This window comes from Malaclemys terrapin, chromosome 2, assembly GCF_027887155.1.
Source record: "Malaclemys terrapin pileata isolate rMalTer1 chromosome 2, rMalTer1.hap1, whole genome shotgun sequence".
Taxonomy (NCBI): domain Eukaryota; kingdom Metazoa; phylum Chordata; order Testudines; family Emydidae; genus Malaclemys; species Malaclemys terrapin.
The window spans coordinates 239351960-239371203 of NC_071506.1; the positions used below are offsets into that span (position 1 = coordinate 239351960).

At 43.4% G+C, this 19244-nt stretch overlaps 1 protein-coding gene across 1 annotated transcript; it reads left to right on the top strand.

The window, feature by feature from the left end:
- The first annotated feature begins 1651 nt into the window (after positions 1-1651).
- On the top strand, positions 1652-18983 carry PDK4 (pyruvate dehydrogenase kinase 4). Its single transcript, XM_054020393.1, has 11 exons — positions 1652-1871; positions 3039-3180; positions 4451-4522; positions 5809-5993; positions 10283-10372; positions 11171-11248; positions 12013-12089; positions 13111-13209; positions 13494-13604; positions 14847-14960; positions 16064-18983. The coding sequence occupies exons 1-11, from the start codon at positions 1733-1735 to the stop codon at positions 16202-16204; spliced, it is 1248 nt and encodes a 415-aa protein (XP_053876368.1). The 5' UTR covers positions 1652-1732; the 3' UTR covers positions 16205-18983.
- Positions 18984-19244: the final 261 nt, after the last annotated feature.

Consider the following 19244-nt stretch of genomic DNA (forward strand, 5'->3'; position numbering starts at 1 on the left):
GTGTATATATATCTCTACCTCAATATAACGCGGTCCTCGGGAGCCAAAAAATCTTACCGTGTTATAGGTGAAACCATGTTATATCAAACTTGCTTTGATCTGCCGGAGTGCATAGCCCTGCCCTCTTCCCCCCCCCCCCCGAGCACTGTTTTACCACGGTATATCCGAATTCGTATTATATCGGATCACATTATATCGGGGTAGAGGTGTATCTCTCCTTACTATATGTTCCATTCTATGCATCTGAAGAAGTGGGCTGTAGCCCATGAAAGGTTATGCTCAAATAAATTTGTTAGTCTCTAAGGTGCCACAAGTACTCCTGTTCTTTTTTTAAGGGCTAACAACTGTTTCTTAATGAACGCCACAGGGCTCTGGGGCTGGAAGAAAAACAGCAGCAAGTACTGTGAGAGACAGGGAAATGGGGAGAGATGGCCCCACTCCGGCTTCGGGGGGAGGGGCACACCGGACCATCAATGTTAATGCTAAGTTTGCTAGTATTGTGATTGCATTGCAGCAGCGCCCCGGGGACCTCAGGCAGGGGTCAGCAGCACCCCATTGTGCTGCGCGCCGTGTAAACACCCGACCTAAGAACCAGGTGACCAGGGCCAGCTTTAGGCCAATTCCACCAATTCCCCCGAATCAGGCCCTGCGCCTACGAGGGCCCCATGCCCACTGGCAGGGCTGCCCAGAGTGGGGGACAAGTGGCAGAGAATCCCTTCCCTGGCTAGAGGCACCTTTTTAATTTTTACTCACCCGGCAGTGTTCTGGGTCTTTGGCAGCACTTTGGTGGCGGGTCCTTCACTCACTCCGGGTCTTTAGCAGCACTTTGGCGGTGGGTCCTTCAGTGCCACCGAAGACCTGGAGCAAGCAAAGGACCCGCTGCCAAAGACTAGGAGCGCGGCCCAGTGAGTACAAGCCCCACATGGGTTTTTTTACATTTTTTTTTTTTCCTCAGTCATCCCTGTCGGGGCCCCGTCAAAACTGTTGGACTCGGGCCCCGCACTTCCTAAAGCCGGCCCTGCAGGTGACTCCCTGAGCAACAGCACAGCGGTGCCACACCCTGCAGCAGCTGGCAACAATTCCTCCTCGCCCCACCCCCGTTCTCAGAATCCTAAGAAGAGCAGCTCCGGCCCCGCCCTCGGGAATGGGGGCGGAGTCGAGCTGTTTACTCCGCGGCCGGGCCCAAGACAGGCGTGGGTCTAGCTCCGCCGATTGGCTCGCTCTAGAAGGCCAAGCTCGGCCGGAACAGCCAATGAGGCGAGCGGTGAGCTGGACCTCTGGAAGGATTCACTCCGCGGGAGGAAGGAGGGGGTTTGACATTGATTTGCCTCGTAAACAAGGACACTGGAGCAGCATCTAGGCAGAGCAGAGGCCACGCCCCTCCGCCCCACCTGCAAGCCACCCCCGCCGCCCCTGTTTCGCCTTCTCTGGACTCTTTCCCCAGCGCCCGCTGGGCTCTCTTGGGATAAAGGATAGCACAACCCCCCCCCCCCCCGCCGCCGGACAATGGTACTGGCGAGAACCCTTGGCCTGTCTCGTTCCGGCCCAGGGATGGTTCTGTTGGGCGCGATTTGCCTGGAGACACGCCCCCGGCCGTGGCCCCGCCCCGCGGGAGGTCGGTCTGTGGGCGGTAAATAGCGCCGCACATGAGAGGCAGCTTCAGGAGTCGAAGAGCTACAGTGGCGCGAGCGTTCGAGAGCCAGTCCCGTCACTGCACCTGCCGCGCGCAGCGATGAGAGCCGCGCGGGTCGCCCTGCGCAGCGCCGCCCCTCTGGCGGCGGGCGGGGTTAGCAGCCGCGTGCCACGCGAGGTGGAGCGCTTCTCCCGCTACTCGCCCTCCCCGCTCTCCATCAAACAGTTCCTGGACTTCGGTACGGGCCGGGGGGTGCGCATGGGGTGGGGGGCGCTCTCCTACACGCTTCAGGCTCCCGTGACTGGCTCCAGCGCGCTGCCACTGGCCGGCCGCTCCTTCCTGGGGTGTGTCAGGCTCAGGTGCCCCCCTCCCCCGGTCTAGAGCCACGTGGCTTCCCGAAGCCCCTGCCCCAGACCCTGGCTAGGGATTGCTTGCAGGCCCCCGCGCTCCTCCGCCGTGGGTCTGGGACGCTGCTCTCGTAGTGAGCATCCGAGATGTTCCCATTATAAACAGCGTGGGGGACGGGACCCACCTCTGGCTGCTCCACAAGCTATGAAGTCAACAGAGAGGAACAGTTTGGCAGCAGCTATCTACCGCTGTACAAATCCGTTAATACAACGAATGAATGAGTCTCAGATCAGGAATTTGATCGTATGTATGGCTGCTGACATTGCCCGACGCCACGGGAGTGCTGCACCCCTTAGAGGTGCTGTTCTCTGACTGGGGTAGTAAACGGAAACCTGTGCTGTTGGGAAGTCTGCAGTGAAGCTGAAAGAGCCTATGGCTGTTTCAATTAAAGTTGAATCTAAAAATATGCAAAAAATTATCTTATACATTAGTATTGTTGATGGGGATCACCTTAAATAGCTCAACCGTCTGTATGTTTTAAACTGTAGTGCATGTGAACAGAACATATGTGATTTTTATGTAAGTCACAATACCAATGCTTTGTTCTGCAGATCTGACTTTCACAGCTGCTAAAGTTGATAAGTTATGTTCAGTGATGTGTTCAGATTTACCAGGGGGAGAGCTTGGCAGACGGCCCGTAAGTGTACACTGTTTATGTAGGCTACCTTGGCTCCCATAGGTAATGAAGAGGGAATCCCCCTGCTTGAACCTGAAATGCAAAATATGTCTTTAACTAGATGTCATTCTACAGACATCTGTTTCTTGCTGAACTAGGTATCCACTGCAGTCATCTAGAAAACATCTAGAGTAAAGAGTTGTTGGTATATGTGCAGAAGAAATAGCCAATATAGCATCCTTGATAGGTTGTTACATATTTATGCTCTTGTGCAAATGCAATAATGTAATGCAGGTATTTGAGGGAGTCTGAAAGAAACCTGCTCACACTTCTATGTTGAATACATTTAAAAAAAAAGACTTAACTGTTCTTATTTTATAGGTTCAAGTAATGGATGTGAAAGAACCTCTTTTGCATTTCTGAGGCAAGAACTTCCTGTGAGGCTAGCAAATATCCTGAGAGAAATTGACCTGCTTCCTGATCAGTTACTGAGCACTCCATCAGTACAGCTGGTAAAAAGCTGGTAAGTGCAAAGGCTTTTGTTTACGTCCTTAATACAGAATATGATAGCGGTGACAACTCTATATCAGATATCCTTGGAGTAAGAGAAGATAATAGCAAAGTATATGATCAGAGGCAACAAAGTAAGATGAAAGGCACTTCAAATATGACTTCACCCGTTCATGAATCTGTATGATCTCTTAAACATCCTGGAAAACACAGTCCCATTCTTATCAACAGAATTGTAAACAGCCATAACTTGTTTTTACAACACTGCACAAGATGTCTTGAAAAATATCATGTAGACTCTTAAGCAAAATAAATGAAATCCTGACCGTCTGCATATCCCTATATTGAAGTAGCCTAAGGCACTTTACCCACGAAAGCTTATGCTCCAATACTTCTGTTAGTCTTAAAGGTGCCAGAGGACCCTCTGTTGCTTTTTACAGATTCAGACTAACACGGCTACCTCTCTGATACTTAAGGCAATATATAGTAAGTCTCTAGGTCCTTTTGCTAGCTGCTTTGTGTGTGTGTGTGTGTGTGTGTGTGTGTGTGTGTGTGTGTGTGTGTGTGCGCCAATTTGTCAAAGGGAGCATTGAGACAAAATACAGTGTGGAAGATTTTAGACTGTTCAACCACTATTCCTGTATTTAACTTCAATAAAGCCAAGAAAATCTGTCATTACTAATGCCTTGGTGTACAAACCAGACAGTAGTGAAAAATGTTACAAGTAATAATAATAAAATGAGATTATGAACTTGTAAAATAATGTTCAAACTGGCACTTTTTTAATTAAATGACTTGACTACACTATCGAACAAATCTAAGCAAGTCTCTTAGTGACAAAAAGGTTGGTTTTTCGAATTCTTTCGGCTCTCTAGAATTAGCACAACAATAGGAGAGTGAAGTGGATCCTATTCTGGCTCTCACATCAACAAAATTATTAAGAATTTCAATTGCAGATATTAAATTTCTCTTTGACATCGTGAAATTTAGCCTGTATAATCTCTATTACTGTAGGCAGTGGATGAGCCAAAACAAACACTGCTTCACTTTCGGATTTTATGTAGAATTTGTAGGGCTGGCTGGCATCGGGGGTGGGAGGGGAGTCTTTTAACTATAAGCATGGAACTACACAAAAGTTAATTTTCAGTAGAATCTTAGAGCTACGGCACTTATTTACTTGTTAAATAGTAATTTTTTGGGGAGAACTTTTTCTGCTACTTTAATATTTTTAACAAACAGTTAAATAAGCAGCCTTTTGGTTTTTTGTGGACAATCTTTTCTAGGTACGTTCAGAGTCTAATGGAGCTAGTTGAGTTCCATCAAAAAAACCCAGAGGACCACAGGGTTTTATCTGAGTAAGCATTTCATTTTTCATCTTCCTTCCCATTTTCCATAACACATTCTGCTTACAATGACTGACTATGCTGGGTTACCAGCATAGTTGAAAGACCTAGAGACTGGACTTGTGGTTTCAGGATAAGGTATATTAAGTGCTAACCATGTTGCAGCTACATTGGCTTGCAGCATTTTTTTTTAAATAAACGTGACCTGTTGAAACTGACCAAGCCAATGCAATAAAGCTGACAGATTTTGATATCTCAACAGATCTTGTTTTCAGGGCCAACAAGTGTAATAGTATTTTAACTGGCATGAGAGAGGGGAAAAAAACTTAAACAAAAATACTCTGGGACATCCCATTCAGTTAAAGTTCTATTGCAGGTTGGAGTACTGATTTTGGTTTTGTTTTGTTTTAATTCAACTCAGGTTCTGATGAACAAATAGACCTAGACATTTGATATTACTAATATTCCAGTGTATTCTTTCACTTCACCTATGGGCCAAAAAACTCCCTCAGAAGAAAATATTGTGTATATGATTAAGACCTAGGAAGTGGCTAGACATGGGAAAACTTAAGGACAGGTGGAGAGAGAGAGTGTTGCATGTAGATTGTAAGCACTTTTGACAAAGTCAGGCAATTTCGCTTGCCACTCTACCTTCGCCAGAAGTTTATTTATCTGCCCCTGGGAAAAGAATGACTTTGGACGGGTCTACACTAGGAATTTACATTGGTATAGCTAGGTCTATCAGAGTGAAAAATCCATGCCCAGAAAAACATAGGTATACTAACCTAACACTTGGTGTAGAGAGGTGTAGAATTCTTCCATCAACCTAGCTACTGCTTCTCAGGGAGGTGGATTACCTACACTATGGGAGAATCCCTCCCATCAGCATAGGTAGTATCTGAAGCGCTGCAGTGTCACAGCTGTGTTGCTTGTGTAAACAAACCCTTCAAAGTGAAAATCCTAGAGAGAACTGACTTTTTATGAGCCTGATTCACCATCCAGTTATTCTGGTGTAAAACTGAAGTAATGCACTGGTGAATCAGGACCTGTATTTAAAAAGTGAGATCTTCTGTTTAGGTTAGTGATGAGGTCCTTCCTTTGAAGGTTATGCTATGAGGTTGCCTTAAAACACAATTGCACTTGTTATAAACTATTTTTTTTTTTTAATATAAGCACTTTCACTAAATTAGGGTTTCTTTGCACCAAAACTTAAGATGCTGCTACAGAGAATTTCTTGTTTGAAACTTACCCATGTGCAGTCTTAAATATTTATCTGAATGTGTCTTGTGATTATCTAGCTTTATAGATACACTCGTTATAGTCCGAAATAGACACCACGATGTTGTTCCTATAATGGCGCAAGGAGTAATTGAATACCAAGACACCTTTGGAGTGGACCTAGTCAACAATCAAAATATTCAATACTTCTTGGATCGATTTTACATGAATCGTATATCCATCCGGATGCTAATAAACCAACACAGTAAGTCTTCACTTTTCCCTTGAGAAAATGTATTGTACGTGTTGTGGAACATAGAATAGAATCATAGAATATCAGAGTTGGAAGGGACCTCAAGAGGTCATCTAGTCCAACCCCCTGCTCAAAGCAGGACCAATTCCCAGCTAAATCATCCCAGCCAGGGCTTTGTCAAGCCGGGCCTTAAAAACCTCCAAGGAAGGAGACTCCACCACCTCCCTAGGTAACACATTCCAGTGTTTCACCACCCTCCTAGTGAAATAGTTTTTCCTGATATCCAACCTGGACCTCCCCCACTGCAACTTGAGACCATTGCTCCTTGTTCTGTCATCTGCCACCACTGAGAACAGCCGAGCTCCATCCTCTTTGGAACCCCCCTTCAGGTAGTTGAAGGCTGCTATCAAATCCCCCCTCATTCTTCTCTTCTGGAGACTAAACAATCCCAGTTCTCTCAGCCTCTCCTCATAAGTCATGTGCTCCAGACCCCTAATCATTTTTGTTGCCCTCCGCTGGACTCTTTCCAATTTTTCAACATCCTTCTTGTAGTGTGGGGACCAAAACTGGACACAGTATTCCAGATGAGGCCTCACCAATGTCGAATAAAGGGGAACGATCACGTTCCTCGATCTGCTGGCAATGCCCCTACTTATACAGCCCAAAATGCCGTTAGCCTTCTTGGCAACAAGAGCACACTGTTGACTCATATCCAGCTTCTCGTCCACTGTGACCCCTAGGTCCTTTTCAGCAGAACTGCTACCTAGCCATTCGGTCCCTAGTCTGTAGCAGTGCATGGGATTCTTCCGTCCTAAGTGCAGGACTCTGCACTTGTCCTTGTTGAACCTCATCAGGTTTTTTTCTGCCCAATCCTCTAATTTGTCTAGGTCCCTCTGTATCCGATCCCTACCCTCTAGTGTATCTACCACGCCTCCTAGTTTAGTGTCATCTGCAAACTTGCTGAGAGTGCAGTCCACACCATCCTCCAGATCATTAATAAAGATATTAAACAAAACCGGCCCCAGGACCGACCCTTGGGGCACTCCACTTGAAACCGGCTGCCAACTAGACATGGAGCCATTGATCACTACCCGTTGAGCCCGACGATCTAGCCAGCTTTCTATCCACCTTACAGTCCATTCATCCAGCCCATACTTCTTTAACTTGGTGGCAAGAATACTGTGGGAGACAGTATCAAAAGCTTTGCTAAAGTCAAGAAATAACACATCCACTGCTTTCCCCTCATCCACAGAGCCAGTTATCTCATCATAGAAGGCAATTAGGTTAGTCAGGCACGACTTCCCCTTCGTGAATCCATGCTGACTGTTCCTGATCACTTTCCTCTCCTCTAAATGTTTCATAATTGATTCCTTGAGGACCTGCTCCATGATTTTTCCAGGGACTGAGGTGAGGCTGACTGGCCTGTAGTTCCCCGGATCCTCCTTCTTCCCTTTTTTAAAGATGGGCACTACATTAGCCTTTTTCCAGTCATCTGGGACCTCCCCCGATCGCCATGAGTTTTCAAAAATAATGGCTAATGGCTCTGCAATCTCACCCGCCAACTCCTTTAGCACCCTCGGATGCAGCGCATCCGGCCCCATGGACTTGTGCACGTCCAGTTTTTCTAAATAGTCCCGAACCACTTCTTTCTCCACAGAGGGTTGGCCACCTTCTCCCCATGCTGTACTGCCCAGTGCAGCAATCTGGGAGCTGACCTTGTGCGTGAAGACAGAGGCAAAAAAATCATTGAGTACATTAGCTTTTTCCACATCCTCGGTCACTAGGTTGCCTCCCTCATTCAGTAAGGGGCCCACACTTTCCTTGATTTTCTTCTTGTTGCTAACATACCTGAAGAAACCCTTCTTGTTACTCTTAACATCTCTTGCTAACTGCAACTCCAAGTGTGATTTGGCCTTCCTGATTTCACTCCTGCACGCCTGAGCAATATTTTTATACTCCTCCCTGGTCATTTGTCCAATCTTCCACTCCTTATAAGCCTCTTTTTTGCGTTTAAGATCAGCAAGGATTACACTGTTTAGCCAAGCTGGTCGCCTGCCATATTTACTATTCTTTCTACACATCGGGATGGTTTGTTCCTGCAACCTCAATAAGGATTCTTTAAAATACAGCCAGCTCTCCTGGACCCCTTTGCCCTTCATGTTATTCTCCCAGGGGATCCTGCCCATCTGTTCCCTGAGGGAGTCAAAGTCTGCTTTTCTGAAGTCCAGGGTCCGTATTCTGCTGCTCTCCTTTCTTCCTTGTGTCAGGATCCTGAACTCGACCATCTCATGGTCACTGCCTCCCAGGTTCCCATCCACTTTTGCTTCCCCTACTAGTTCTTCCCTGTTTGTGAGCAGCAGGTCAAGAAAAGCTTTGCCCCTAGTTGGTTCCTCCAGCACTTGCACCAGGAAATTGTCCCCTACACTTTCCAAAAATTTCCTGGATTGCCTGTGCACCGCTGTATTGCTCTCCCAGCAGATATCAGGGTGATTAAAGTCTCCCATGAGAACCGGGGCCTGTGATCTAGCAACTTCTGCTAGTTGCCAGAAGAAAGCCTCGTCCACCTTGTCCCCCTGGTCTGGTGGTCTATAGCAGACTCCAACCACGACATCACCCTTGTTGCTCACACTTCTCAACTTTATCCAGAGACTCTCAGGTTTTTCTGCAGTATCATACCGGAGCTCTGAGCAGTCATACTCCTCTCTTACATACAACGCAACTCCCCCACCTTTTCTGCCCTGCCTGTCCTTCCTGAACAGTTTATATCCATCCATGACAGTACTCCAGTCATGTGAGTTATCCCACCAAGTCTCTGTTATTCCAATCACATCATAGTTCCCTGACTGTGCCAGGACTTCCAGTTCTCCCTGCTTGTTTCCCATGTTAAAGTAAAAGTTTCTTATGACTGTTAGAGGAGTGTCTCAGGTGACTTCATGTGTCACTAGTGTTTTAGTATTTTTAACTGCAGATATGAGCTAGAAGAATACCAGAATATTTATATAAGTTTTATCTTAATTTGAAACATCAATGTTAACTCTAAACTAATGAAAAGGCTTGTGTGGAAATCTAGTGATATCCTCGCCTATGAATAGACTTTTCAGCGTTTCTCGCATGCGGCCACTATGGGCTTTTCTTGTGGGCACAGCCTCCTGGGCAGTAACTGGGGGTGGGGTGGGGAGCAGAGCAACGGCCCCTGCCCCAGGGCCACCAGCAAAAGTTGGGTCCTGCCCCCCTCTGGAGCCACAAATGCCAGATGAGCAGGCAGCCAGTGAGTTCCCCACCTTCCCAGGAGTTGTGAAGCTCGGACTTCCACCCTGGGGTGGCAGTGGCAGACTCCTGTCATGGGGCTTCAGGCTCCAACTCTGGACCCCGGCTGTGGGAGTCGGCCCTCTGCTTACCACCCCACTACATCACCTGGTCCCCACTACCTCCGTGGCCCCCCATCTATCCCCCCCTGGTCCCCACTGTCTCCCTATCCACCTCCCCATCCAGGGCTCAATTTGTTCCCTGGCTTGCCAGGACTGGATAAGTCTGCTGTGAAAATTGATATTTGTATGTTTCACTTTCCACAGCCTCCCAGCTAGCTAGTAAGTCTGCTGTGAAAAGTGATATTAACAAACATTCAATTACTTTTCACAGAAGCAGACTTACTGGCTAGCAAGTCTTAAACAAACAAACAAGGCAACTAATAAGCAATAGAAATAACAAAGACAAGAATGTGCAAAGCACCTTATTTATATTTATATTCTGTTTAGGTCCAGTAAAGAATAGCGACAACTGTACATTATTGAGGCTGCAAAAAAAAACGCCTTACATAAATAAATTACAATGATTTGGACATGTATATGTGCATCTTTATTCCCCCCCCCCAAAGTTAATTAAGTATTTTAGGAAAAATTGTCAAAGTGGCCACCAGCAAGCGTTGGTGGCAGCACTCTCAGGCTACCAAAAATTTTGTTGAGAACCCCTGCTTTAGATGTTGATCCACTAGTGGAAAAAAAAAAAAATAGCACAGTTTGTGTCTTTGAAATAAGCAGCAGTTCTCTCGGCACCAAGCCCTCCCTGTCCTTGACTCTTGAAAATCTAGACTATTTTTCCCATTGGATTTTTTTTTTTTTTTTTTTTTTTTTTTTTGGTGGGGGGAGGAGGCTTGAAAAAAATCTCCAGTATCTGAAATTATTGCTTGCAAAAAATAAAAGGAATATTTTCCTGATCAGAGTATGTGAATGTGAACTGACATTTTTTTTCATAATTTTGTTGCTTACCTGAAATAAACCAATATTCTATTTCATCTTAAACAGCGCTTTTTTTTGATGACAGTACCAACTCAGGTCACCAACAGCACATTGGGAGCATTGATCCATGCTGTGATGTGGTGGGAGTGGTGAATGGTATGTAGATTGTTAAGTCAATAGGCTCTCTTCATGGTTAGCACTGACTGCAAGTACTTTGACATGCAGACAAAAGATGTACTTATGTGGAGTGCTGAAAATGACTTCTTTTAAGTGCCTGACAGTTGTATCAGCTGTAGACTAGTTGATCTCCTGGTTTTAAAGAGGGTGCAAAATAGCAGAAGAATCCATCTAGAAGTAATTTAAGACCTAATTGATCAAATATTAATGAGTGGTAGATGAGGTGGGAGCAGTCCATGGCAAATCAACACCAGCTGTGTGTGATGGCAAACTTCTGCCTTTCACTCTCTAGGCATCTGTTCTACAAAACTCTCAAATTATGCTGTAAAACCTAGCAATGCTGCTAAACTTGCATATTTAGTCTTAACTCTTACTGCATTCATCACATGATGCATATCTGTTATAAATATTAATGTTAAAACATGCGTGTTTACATTTACAACACACCAGATATGAATGTAGTATGAAGTGATATGTTGCCAAAGAAAATAAATTGCTATAAAAAATAAATTAAAATAATGGAGATATCCCATCTCCTAGAACTGGAAGGGACCTTGAAAGGTCATCAAGTCCAGCCCCCTGCCTTCACTAGCAGGACCAAGTACTGATTTTGCCCCAGATTCCCAAGTGGCCCCCTCAAGGATTGAACTCACAACCCTGGGTTTAGCAGGCCAATGCTCAAACCACTGAGCTATCCCTCCCCCCTCCCTATAGCATAACATCATTTTGCTTTACTACTGCATACACTTACTTTTGTAAAATTAAAAAATATTGCAGATGCTTTTGAAAGTTCCCGGAGACTCTGTGACCAGTATTACTTAGCTTCTCCCGAATTAACTCTTCTTCAACTGAATGGTAAGATAATGGCTTAATCTCTTATTTGCAGACTAATAATCCTTATCAATAGCTGAATTGACTTCTCTAGCTCTTAAAGGAGACCCTTTCACTCAATCTCTTCTTAGTGCTTTTGTCAGAGTAGTCCATACATGGCTTCCTCTTGAAGCTTATTTACCAGATGGCTAATCTCATGTTTGCTCCCTTCCACTTCTTTAAGCTCCTCCAAGTTGCCTTTTTCACATCAGTTGTTGGATTCCAAGAACTGATCTCTGCATTTTGGTTCCAGGCTATCTGACTCTCAAATATGAACATTCTTTTCTGAGGTGTGGTTCTTGCAAATGTTGCAGAGAACATACTTGACCTGTCACTATATTAAAAAGCACAAGCACTGGCATATGATGGCAAGGAATAAGCTCTCTTTACACTTAGAAAGTGGATGCAGGACTAGAATCCAGGAACTGCTGAGTTCTAATCTCCACACTCTGTGTGTGTCTACTTCTGGGCGGTTAATTCTTGCCCGCTCCATAGGAATGCTAAAAACTGAATGATGTGCATAGTCACTTAAAGACAACTCAGTGGTGTTCATGAAATAATGCATTGTGTACAAATTGGTATATGATGTGCTCTTGGGGAAAAATAAGACTTTTCCACTCATTTCCTTATTTACTATAGCATGACATCATTTGCTTACAGTAGAGCTGATTTGGGAAGCAAAACCAACAAAAGAAAAGCCTTAAAACGGGGGAAATTTTTTTCTTTTTTCCCCCCCCCCCCTCCTCTAGGAAGAGTGCCAGGACAACCCATTCACATTGTTTATGTTCCTTCCCATCTCTTCCATATACTGTTTGAGCTCTTCAAGGTTTGTAAACCCATGTTTCTGTTACGAGCATGTCATTCCCCAGTTCTGTGAGTGTGAACTAATGTATTTCAGTCTTTTAACCACTTTTGTTTTTAGTTTCCTCTTGCCTAAAATCATGAGGGAGATACAGCCCATAGAGGAATGGATGGTGGCAGCAGATAGGAATGACTTGGGGTTCAGATGTAGTGGAGTGTTGGAAAGGGGGGTTGTGTGGGTGGAGGGGGATATTCTTCCCTTTATTAAGCTTGGTCTTATGAATTCCGGAGTTTCCCTTTTTGTCAGTGAAGTAAGAAGGGCCTCATGGTATCTGTCAAACTTGTGATGCACAGAAGGATATGCAAAGAGAGAGGAATGGGAAGCATCAAAGGAGCATGCATTCCTGTCTAAACATTTTAGTTAGTTTATGTCAAATACAAGATTGGTGAGAAAGAAATATAATCGCAATATCTGTAAGGTAGGGAATATAGCATATATGTGCTCTTGAAAGAAAAGAGAATGTGGTAGCAACAAAAATATACCAAGAGGTAATGGGATTGAAGATGTGATGTGTGGCTTGTTCGGGGTAAAGCACCTAGGACTCCAGTGACCTGGGCATGACTGTTCTCTTGGAATCTGACTACAGCTTTCCTTTTCAAATTTATGTCTAATCTTCACGTTGGGCAGGTACAGCTTATTTTCTGATATGTATATTGAAGTGCCCTTTCCAATAATTCAACCCCAAATAAAATGTCATCTTTGGGGGTCGCTTCAGATGCAATTTTTCCTTCAGTCCCACTATACTAAATTGCTAAGAACATTCCCCAAAGACCAATCAATTGGGGAATGAGTGAGTGTGTGTGGGGGGGGGGGGGGAGGATGTTTAGTCAACTCTTTCTAATAAAGACCTGCTGTGCACTTGGAAGAGGGAGGTGGGAGGAGGACGGAACCACACCGGAACCTACTATCTGTGGTGCTGCAATAGTGACATACAGTTAATTGAGCCAAACTCTTCTGATGATGGTGATTACCTTAATTTCCATAGAATGCCATGAGGGCAACAGTTGAACATCAGGAGAACAATTCTTCCCTTTCTCCAGTTAAAGTGACCGTCGTTCTAGGAAATGAAGACCTGACTATTAAGGTAATCTATTACTTGACTGCAATAGCCCATAAATTAAATAAAGACTGAATATTCCACAACAAATAGCAATAGAAAAGCTTGCTGACTTATTAACTTTGTCCTACAGTTATATCTACTATTGCATCTTCAGCTGAAGATTACTTTAGACAGGTTATTTATCAGAAATCTAAGCTTTTGTGGTATCTAATCAGGAATAACTGATGGGTTACTGGTGGATGGGTTCAGTTGCTAATGTTCAGTGCTATTTCTAGAACAGACTTATAGTTGACTAATTTTTTAATCAGATATCTGACACAGGAGGTGGTGTTCCATTGAGGAAAATCAATCTCCTGCTTAGCTACATGTATTCCACAGCACCGAGACCAGTGATGGATGACTCTCGTAATGCTCCTTTGGTAAGATCTGAAATCTATAGTAATCTTATAAAGGAACACTGCAAGATAGAGTAAAGTGTCTGGAATCTCCTCAGAGTCTCCCTGCTTTGTAAGATAGTCACAGGCGAATTGAACTTCCCATTCCAACAAAGCGTGTATTTTTTATTGTGACCAGTGGCATTCTAAGGTGTCAGCATTTTTCTTCATTTGTACCTTTAAAAGTCTCTCTGATCTCCACTTTAGGCAACTTTTTAATGTCTCATGTCCTTTCCATTTAAAAAAAACCAACCCCCTGTTTTCTTGCACATTTAGATTCCCTCTCCCCACTCCTCCAAAGTGAAGAATGACCTCTGTTTGGTGGAAAAATGGTGGACAAAGCAACTACATGTTACAGGGGGCAGTCTTTCAGTGGCTTCTGCTCCCTCCGTGTGCCCCAAGCCTATGTTAATAGCCTTTGGGAATACCATTCAAATTGGGCTATGTGTTTGTTTTAAGAATGTTAGGTTCTCCCAGCAATGCTTGAGACTAACTGGGATGCGTTTCTAATGACTTTTGGGTCAAAAACAGAGACATGTTGGTTGTCTAACAACCTGTGGACATCTCTATGCTAGAATCCCTCTCCTCTCAAGAGCCGTAGCTTGAAGGAAGGAGCAATATTTCAGTGATCTCTGCTCCCTATCCTCATTCCTCCCCATAATAATATCCTGATGGGTTTTGTTGACCACAGCTCAGCCAACAGTTTGCTGCCAGGCGGAACAGAGTAGAGGCCATTGCAAGGGTTCCCTTCGGTTTTTCTCTGAAGCTACATAGCCAGCCATTCTGCATCTTGGTTCTCTTCCCTCACTTGTACTCTTAATATTCCTACCCCAAATTGGGGCCCTTTAGGAGACAAGCTTAGAACACAAGTTTCTTTGCCATCTTTCCAGCTCTCTGCTTCTGCCTCATTCTGGTTAAAAAGAGAAGGCATGGCTGGGGAAACTTAACTACAGTATGTAAAAGTGAGAGGTGTAAAATATACAATTCCCCAGTTGAAGACTTGAACTGAAAGATCTTTCAGCATGTTTAATGATTGAGGATGAGACTAACTTTTCCATAAAGTTCCAGTGTTCTAAATGAGACTTCCTTGTTAACATTTTTGGGGGGAGGGAGAGAAGCTCTGCAGTAATGGAGATGTTCAGGGATCTAAACTATCTCCCTTGAACAGTCATAATGCTCTCTGGAAATGGAAGAAATTTTGATGTATTGTACTTTATTTATTTCTAGGCTGGTTTTGGGTATGGCTTGCCAATTTCTCGTCTATATGCTAAATACTTTCAAGGAGATTTGAATCTATATTCTGTACCAGGCTATGGAACAGATGCTGTTATCTACCTGAAGGTATGTGCTTTTGTTACATGAAAGTAATATTGCTGATGGGTACACTTATCCCAGGTAATTGACAAAGTGTGGTTCTATGCAAAAGTGACTGAAGGTCTAACTTGGCCTTTTCAGCTGGTCCAATTTACACTGGTATTTGAGGGACACACACACACACACACACAACTTATGGACTAGGGGTGCTGGTTAGAATTGAGGTGCCAAAAGTACAAAGATTCAAGTAGCAGATCTTCAGTCTTCACTGATCATTGTCTTCAGCAGTGAGACATCCAGCCTCAAAAGGAAATATAAATAGTTGTTACCAGTAACTTACCTGTTCAACAACTATTGTACAGATGCTGAATTCTGGGTAAGTTAAATACTTCAAATTATGTCAGATTCTTCATTAAATAAGGGTCCAGTCTACTACACACACCAGGTTTCTGCAGGTAACTATAAAGACAAAGGTTTTTGGTAATCTTTGCATCTATTTCTGAGAGGTACTTGCGCTGACTGCGTTACGAAACGTAACTGTATTTTAAGTATCTAAGCACAAGCTATAAAATGGGGTGTGTGTGTGTGTGTGTGCCACTTCACAGTAACTTTTTATTAATACCATCCCAACCTGTCTATTCATCGTAGAATCATATTCTATCTGTAAAATGAGGTGAGACATACAAATGCTTCTTTAGGCCTTGTGAGAAAGGGGTTGTCCTGCTATAGCCAGGATTATCTTGATTTTAAATCACCCCAAAGAAATCATATCATGCAGAACACAAACAGATTCATGGCCTGTAAAATCTGACCGCAACATGACTTGACACTTAATTACAGCACATCTTTCTCCTGTCCAAACTCTCCATGGCAAACATAAGCACAACAGAGCACACTACTGTGGTCTATTACAGATGCAAAAGACTAACATTCAACTGACTATTAATCCAAGCATGTGGTTTTCTATGTAACTGTAGTATCAGTGGCTCAGGTCTCTAAAACTTATTGTTACATCTATATTGCTTTGATTTTTATTTTTTAAATGGTATATTTAGAACTCTTATTGTCGTGGAACAGTGACTTAAGAGATTGTTGAATAAGTAATTCCTGTATTTTTTGTTTGCTTTTAGGCTCTTTCAACAGAATCAATAGAAAAGCTCCCTGTGTTCAACAAGTCTGCCTTTAAGCGTTATCAAATGGCTACAGAGGCAGATGATTGGTGTATCCCAAGTAAACCAAAAAACTTGGTGAGGCAAAGTGCAGCTGTGTGAAAGAAATGTCGAGTTGTTTGAAGAGACAGTTTGATTCCCTTCTGTCAGGACTAATGCTTGAGGGCATTACTCTACAGTTCCTTCCAACAGGTCCTGGAATAGGACTGCCAGTCCCTTGGAATAAGGGAAGGAAGATCATGCTGCAGATCTGGAGGTTATAGTCTACACCAGGGCTGGCGTTATGGGTGGGCAACATGGGCACCTGCCCTGGGCGCCGTGGTCAGCGGGGCGCCATCAGTGCTTAATTTGTTCCAGAGCTTTCTTCCACTGAGCTCCAGCACCTCTCAATTGGGCAGTTCATAGCCCCAGCACCTCTGGCCTGCTGGTCAGCAGCTGCTGCTCTCCAGCCACCCAGCTCTGAAGGCAGCGCTGCCAGCAGCAGCACAGAAGTAAGGGTGGCAATATTATACCATCCCACCCTTACTTCTGCATTGCTGCTGGCGTTGGCATTGCCTTCAGACCTGGGCACCTAACCAGCAGCCACTGCTCTCCAGCTGCTGTGGTCAAGAGGCAAGGAGCTAGGGTGACCAGATGTCCCGGTTTTATAGGGACAATCCCAATATTTGGGGATTTTTCTTATATAGGTACCTATTACCCTCCCCCACACACACACACTCTGTCCTGGATTTTTTTTTTTTTTTTTTTTTTTTTTCATACTTGCTATCTGGTCACCCTACAAGGAGCAGGCTGGGCCTGGGGTGCAAGTCTGCAGAAAGGAGCTCTGGGCAATGTGAGGGGAGGCCGTGGGGGCCAGGGACAATGGGGGAATGAATGGGGAGGCAGCGGGGGCCAGAGGCACCAAAATACAAGTTGGCCCCGGGTGCCATTTTCCCTAAGGCCAGCCCTGTCTAGACTGCATGATTTGGCCTGTGCAGTTCAGTACAAAGTGAACCTAAAGATGTGTATATCTTTCAATGTTGCCCTTACCAAAAAAGGCATATAAGAAGTTCAGATTAATACTTCAGTTTTTCAGGTACATGATCTGAGATTTGATGTAATAGATGTATACAGTTTCTGAACCATGTTTTACTCTTGAACCTCTAAATGCTGACAAATGTCAGTTAAGTACCTATTTTTCTCCCAGAACAGTCACTAGAGTGTCACCATATTACAGAACTCTGCAGTTAGGTGCATATCCCGGTGTACAGTATCGTCCTTTTCAGATCCACTTTAACATGACCAGGCAGCAGCAGGATAGGAACCTTAAGGTGTGGTAGGTTGCTTGACCCCATACATGGCTAAGTATCTTATGACATTAGAAAGTCCCATTTTTCTCCCTGTATTTCCCAATGGTAAATGTTAAACAACTTTTATTCCAAAAATAGCTTGCTTAGATAATCTTTATTTCTTGCCCTGAATGGGTAGAAGATTGGTGCCATTTTCAGGAATTTTTTTTTTTTTTAAACAAGTTCAAGGTAACTTGGAGAAGGCTACGTGTATGTATCTTAGGGAATGCACTTGACTGTGACAAACAATGATGCATGTAGTCCACATCTTTGAACTGTAAGAGCTGTGCCAAATGTATAGGCTTGGATTTTTCAAAGGAGCCCACGTATGGAGAATCCAGTACTTCACATGAACAACTAGCATCCATGCTCAGTTGTGTGATTTTTTTTGTAATGCAGATCATCTTGGCTAGAAACACAGAGAGCCACTAAACATTCTTTCTGTGGACATCAGATTTAATTTAATAATCCAAGCAATAGTAGACTGTTATACTACCTTGTTCAGCAGAATGAGTTTTAACTGGTATTGTGTATAACTATACTGTATGGGTTTTTTTTATTCCATTAGTATAGATTTAGTCCATATGTGTAGTAACATTTCACAGATGTTCCACTTTCAAAAGATGTTTAATGTTTTTGTAGTTCTTTTGGTGTAGACTGTCATGTTGACCTTGAGAACTTGTAGAGTCTTACAAATGTTTCATTTTGTTTTTATAGAAACTGGTGTTTAAAAAACTTAGCACTGAAACTACTTAAGTTTAGCTACTGAGCAAAATGATTTAATACACTGCATAAAAGTTGGTGAATAATTTAGTTTATCGCCTTGCATGATCTGGCATTTCCAAAGATGATCTGATAGTTTAAACAAATTATAAAATGGGCTGACCGAATACATTTCTCTTCCTTATCAACTCTTTAGAATCAAATATCTTTAATCTTAAAAAAATAGAGAGAGAGAGATGAAAAAGGTAATCTTCATTGTGTGTCAGTGCTTCAGTAGCTTATAGATCTTGAATGCTAGACAAGGTCATGAAGTGCACCTAGACATAGTCTCTCATTTCAAGTAAACATAAATTTTGGCTCTTTCTCTAGGCTCATTAATGCCTGAGCATGATTTGTGCTCTCATGCTATTTAGTATATAACCTTATGTCCCTCCCCTGGAGAAGAGTGCCTTTATTTTCAAAACATCATGCACACTTTTATGCTGCTGTGAACAATGCTAATAATACTTGCAGGTGTAAGTATTCTGGACAGCATTATCTTTAAGCCCCTATATTGAATTATAGGGCAACTTCCTAATGCTAAGTGACTCTTTAGTACCAACTCTATATTCAAAACACACTCAGTGCCATAGGTGGATATCAATACGCATACCATATCAGCACTCCACAAGGAGTCTCTTTTGTATTTAACTACTTCAGGGCTTCACTACTTTGCACTAGAATCTTTTAGCTGTTTTTGAAGTTTGTTTTGAAGATAAGGCTTCTGATTTTAAGCCTTGTACTGTACATAAGTGTTATATAATTTTGTAATAAATATTTTTTTAAACTGACTTGTTCTTTCACTTCATTATTGCGATGGGTCTGCTCAGGGCGTAGCTTTGTTTATGTGGGTTGTAGAACCTCCATTTGTCAAAGTTGTAAAGTGAGCTTTGCAGAATATCAACCCTAATATCCACTAAACTGTAAGCCATTGTTTCAGTGTAAGAATATCTTGCTCTGTCAGCACTTAGCTTTTTTTTTTTTTTTTTTTAATATTTCAGCAGACTGGGTAGGGAGGATTAAACTCATTAAAAAGAAAACACTGTTTCACT

Bases quoted from the DNA above. Each gene is read 5' to 3' on its own strand.
- PDK4 (XM_054020393.1), top strand. From the start codon at position 1,733: ATGAGAGCCGCGCGGGTCGCCCTGCGCAGCGCCGCCCCTCTGGCGGCG. The intron at 5,994-10,282 runs GTAAGTCTTCAC...CATCTTAAACAG, and splicing joins GATGCTAATAAACCAACACA to CGCTTTTTTTTGATGACAGT. The intron at 13,210-13,493 runs GTAATCTATTAC...TTTTTTAATCAG, and splicing joins ATGAAGACCTGACTATTAAG to ATATCTGACACAGGAGGTGG.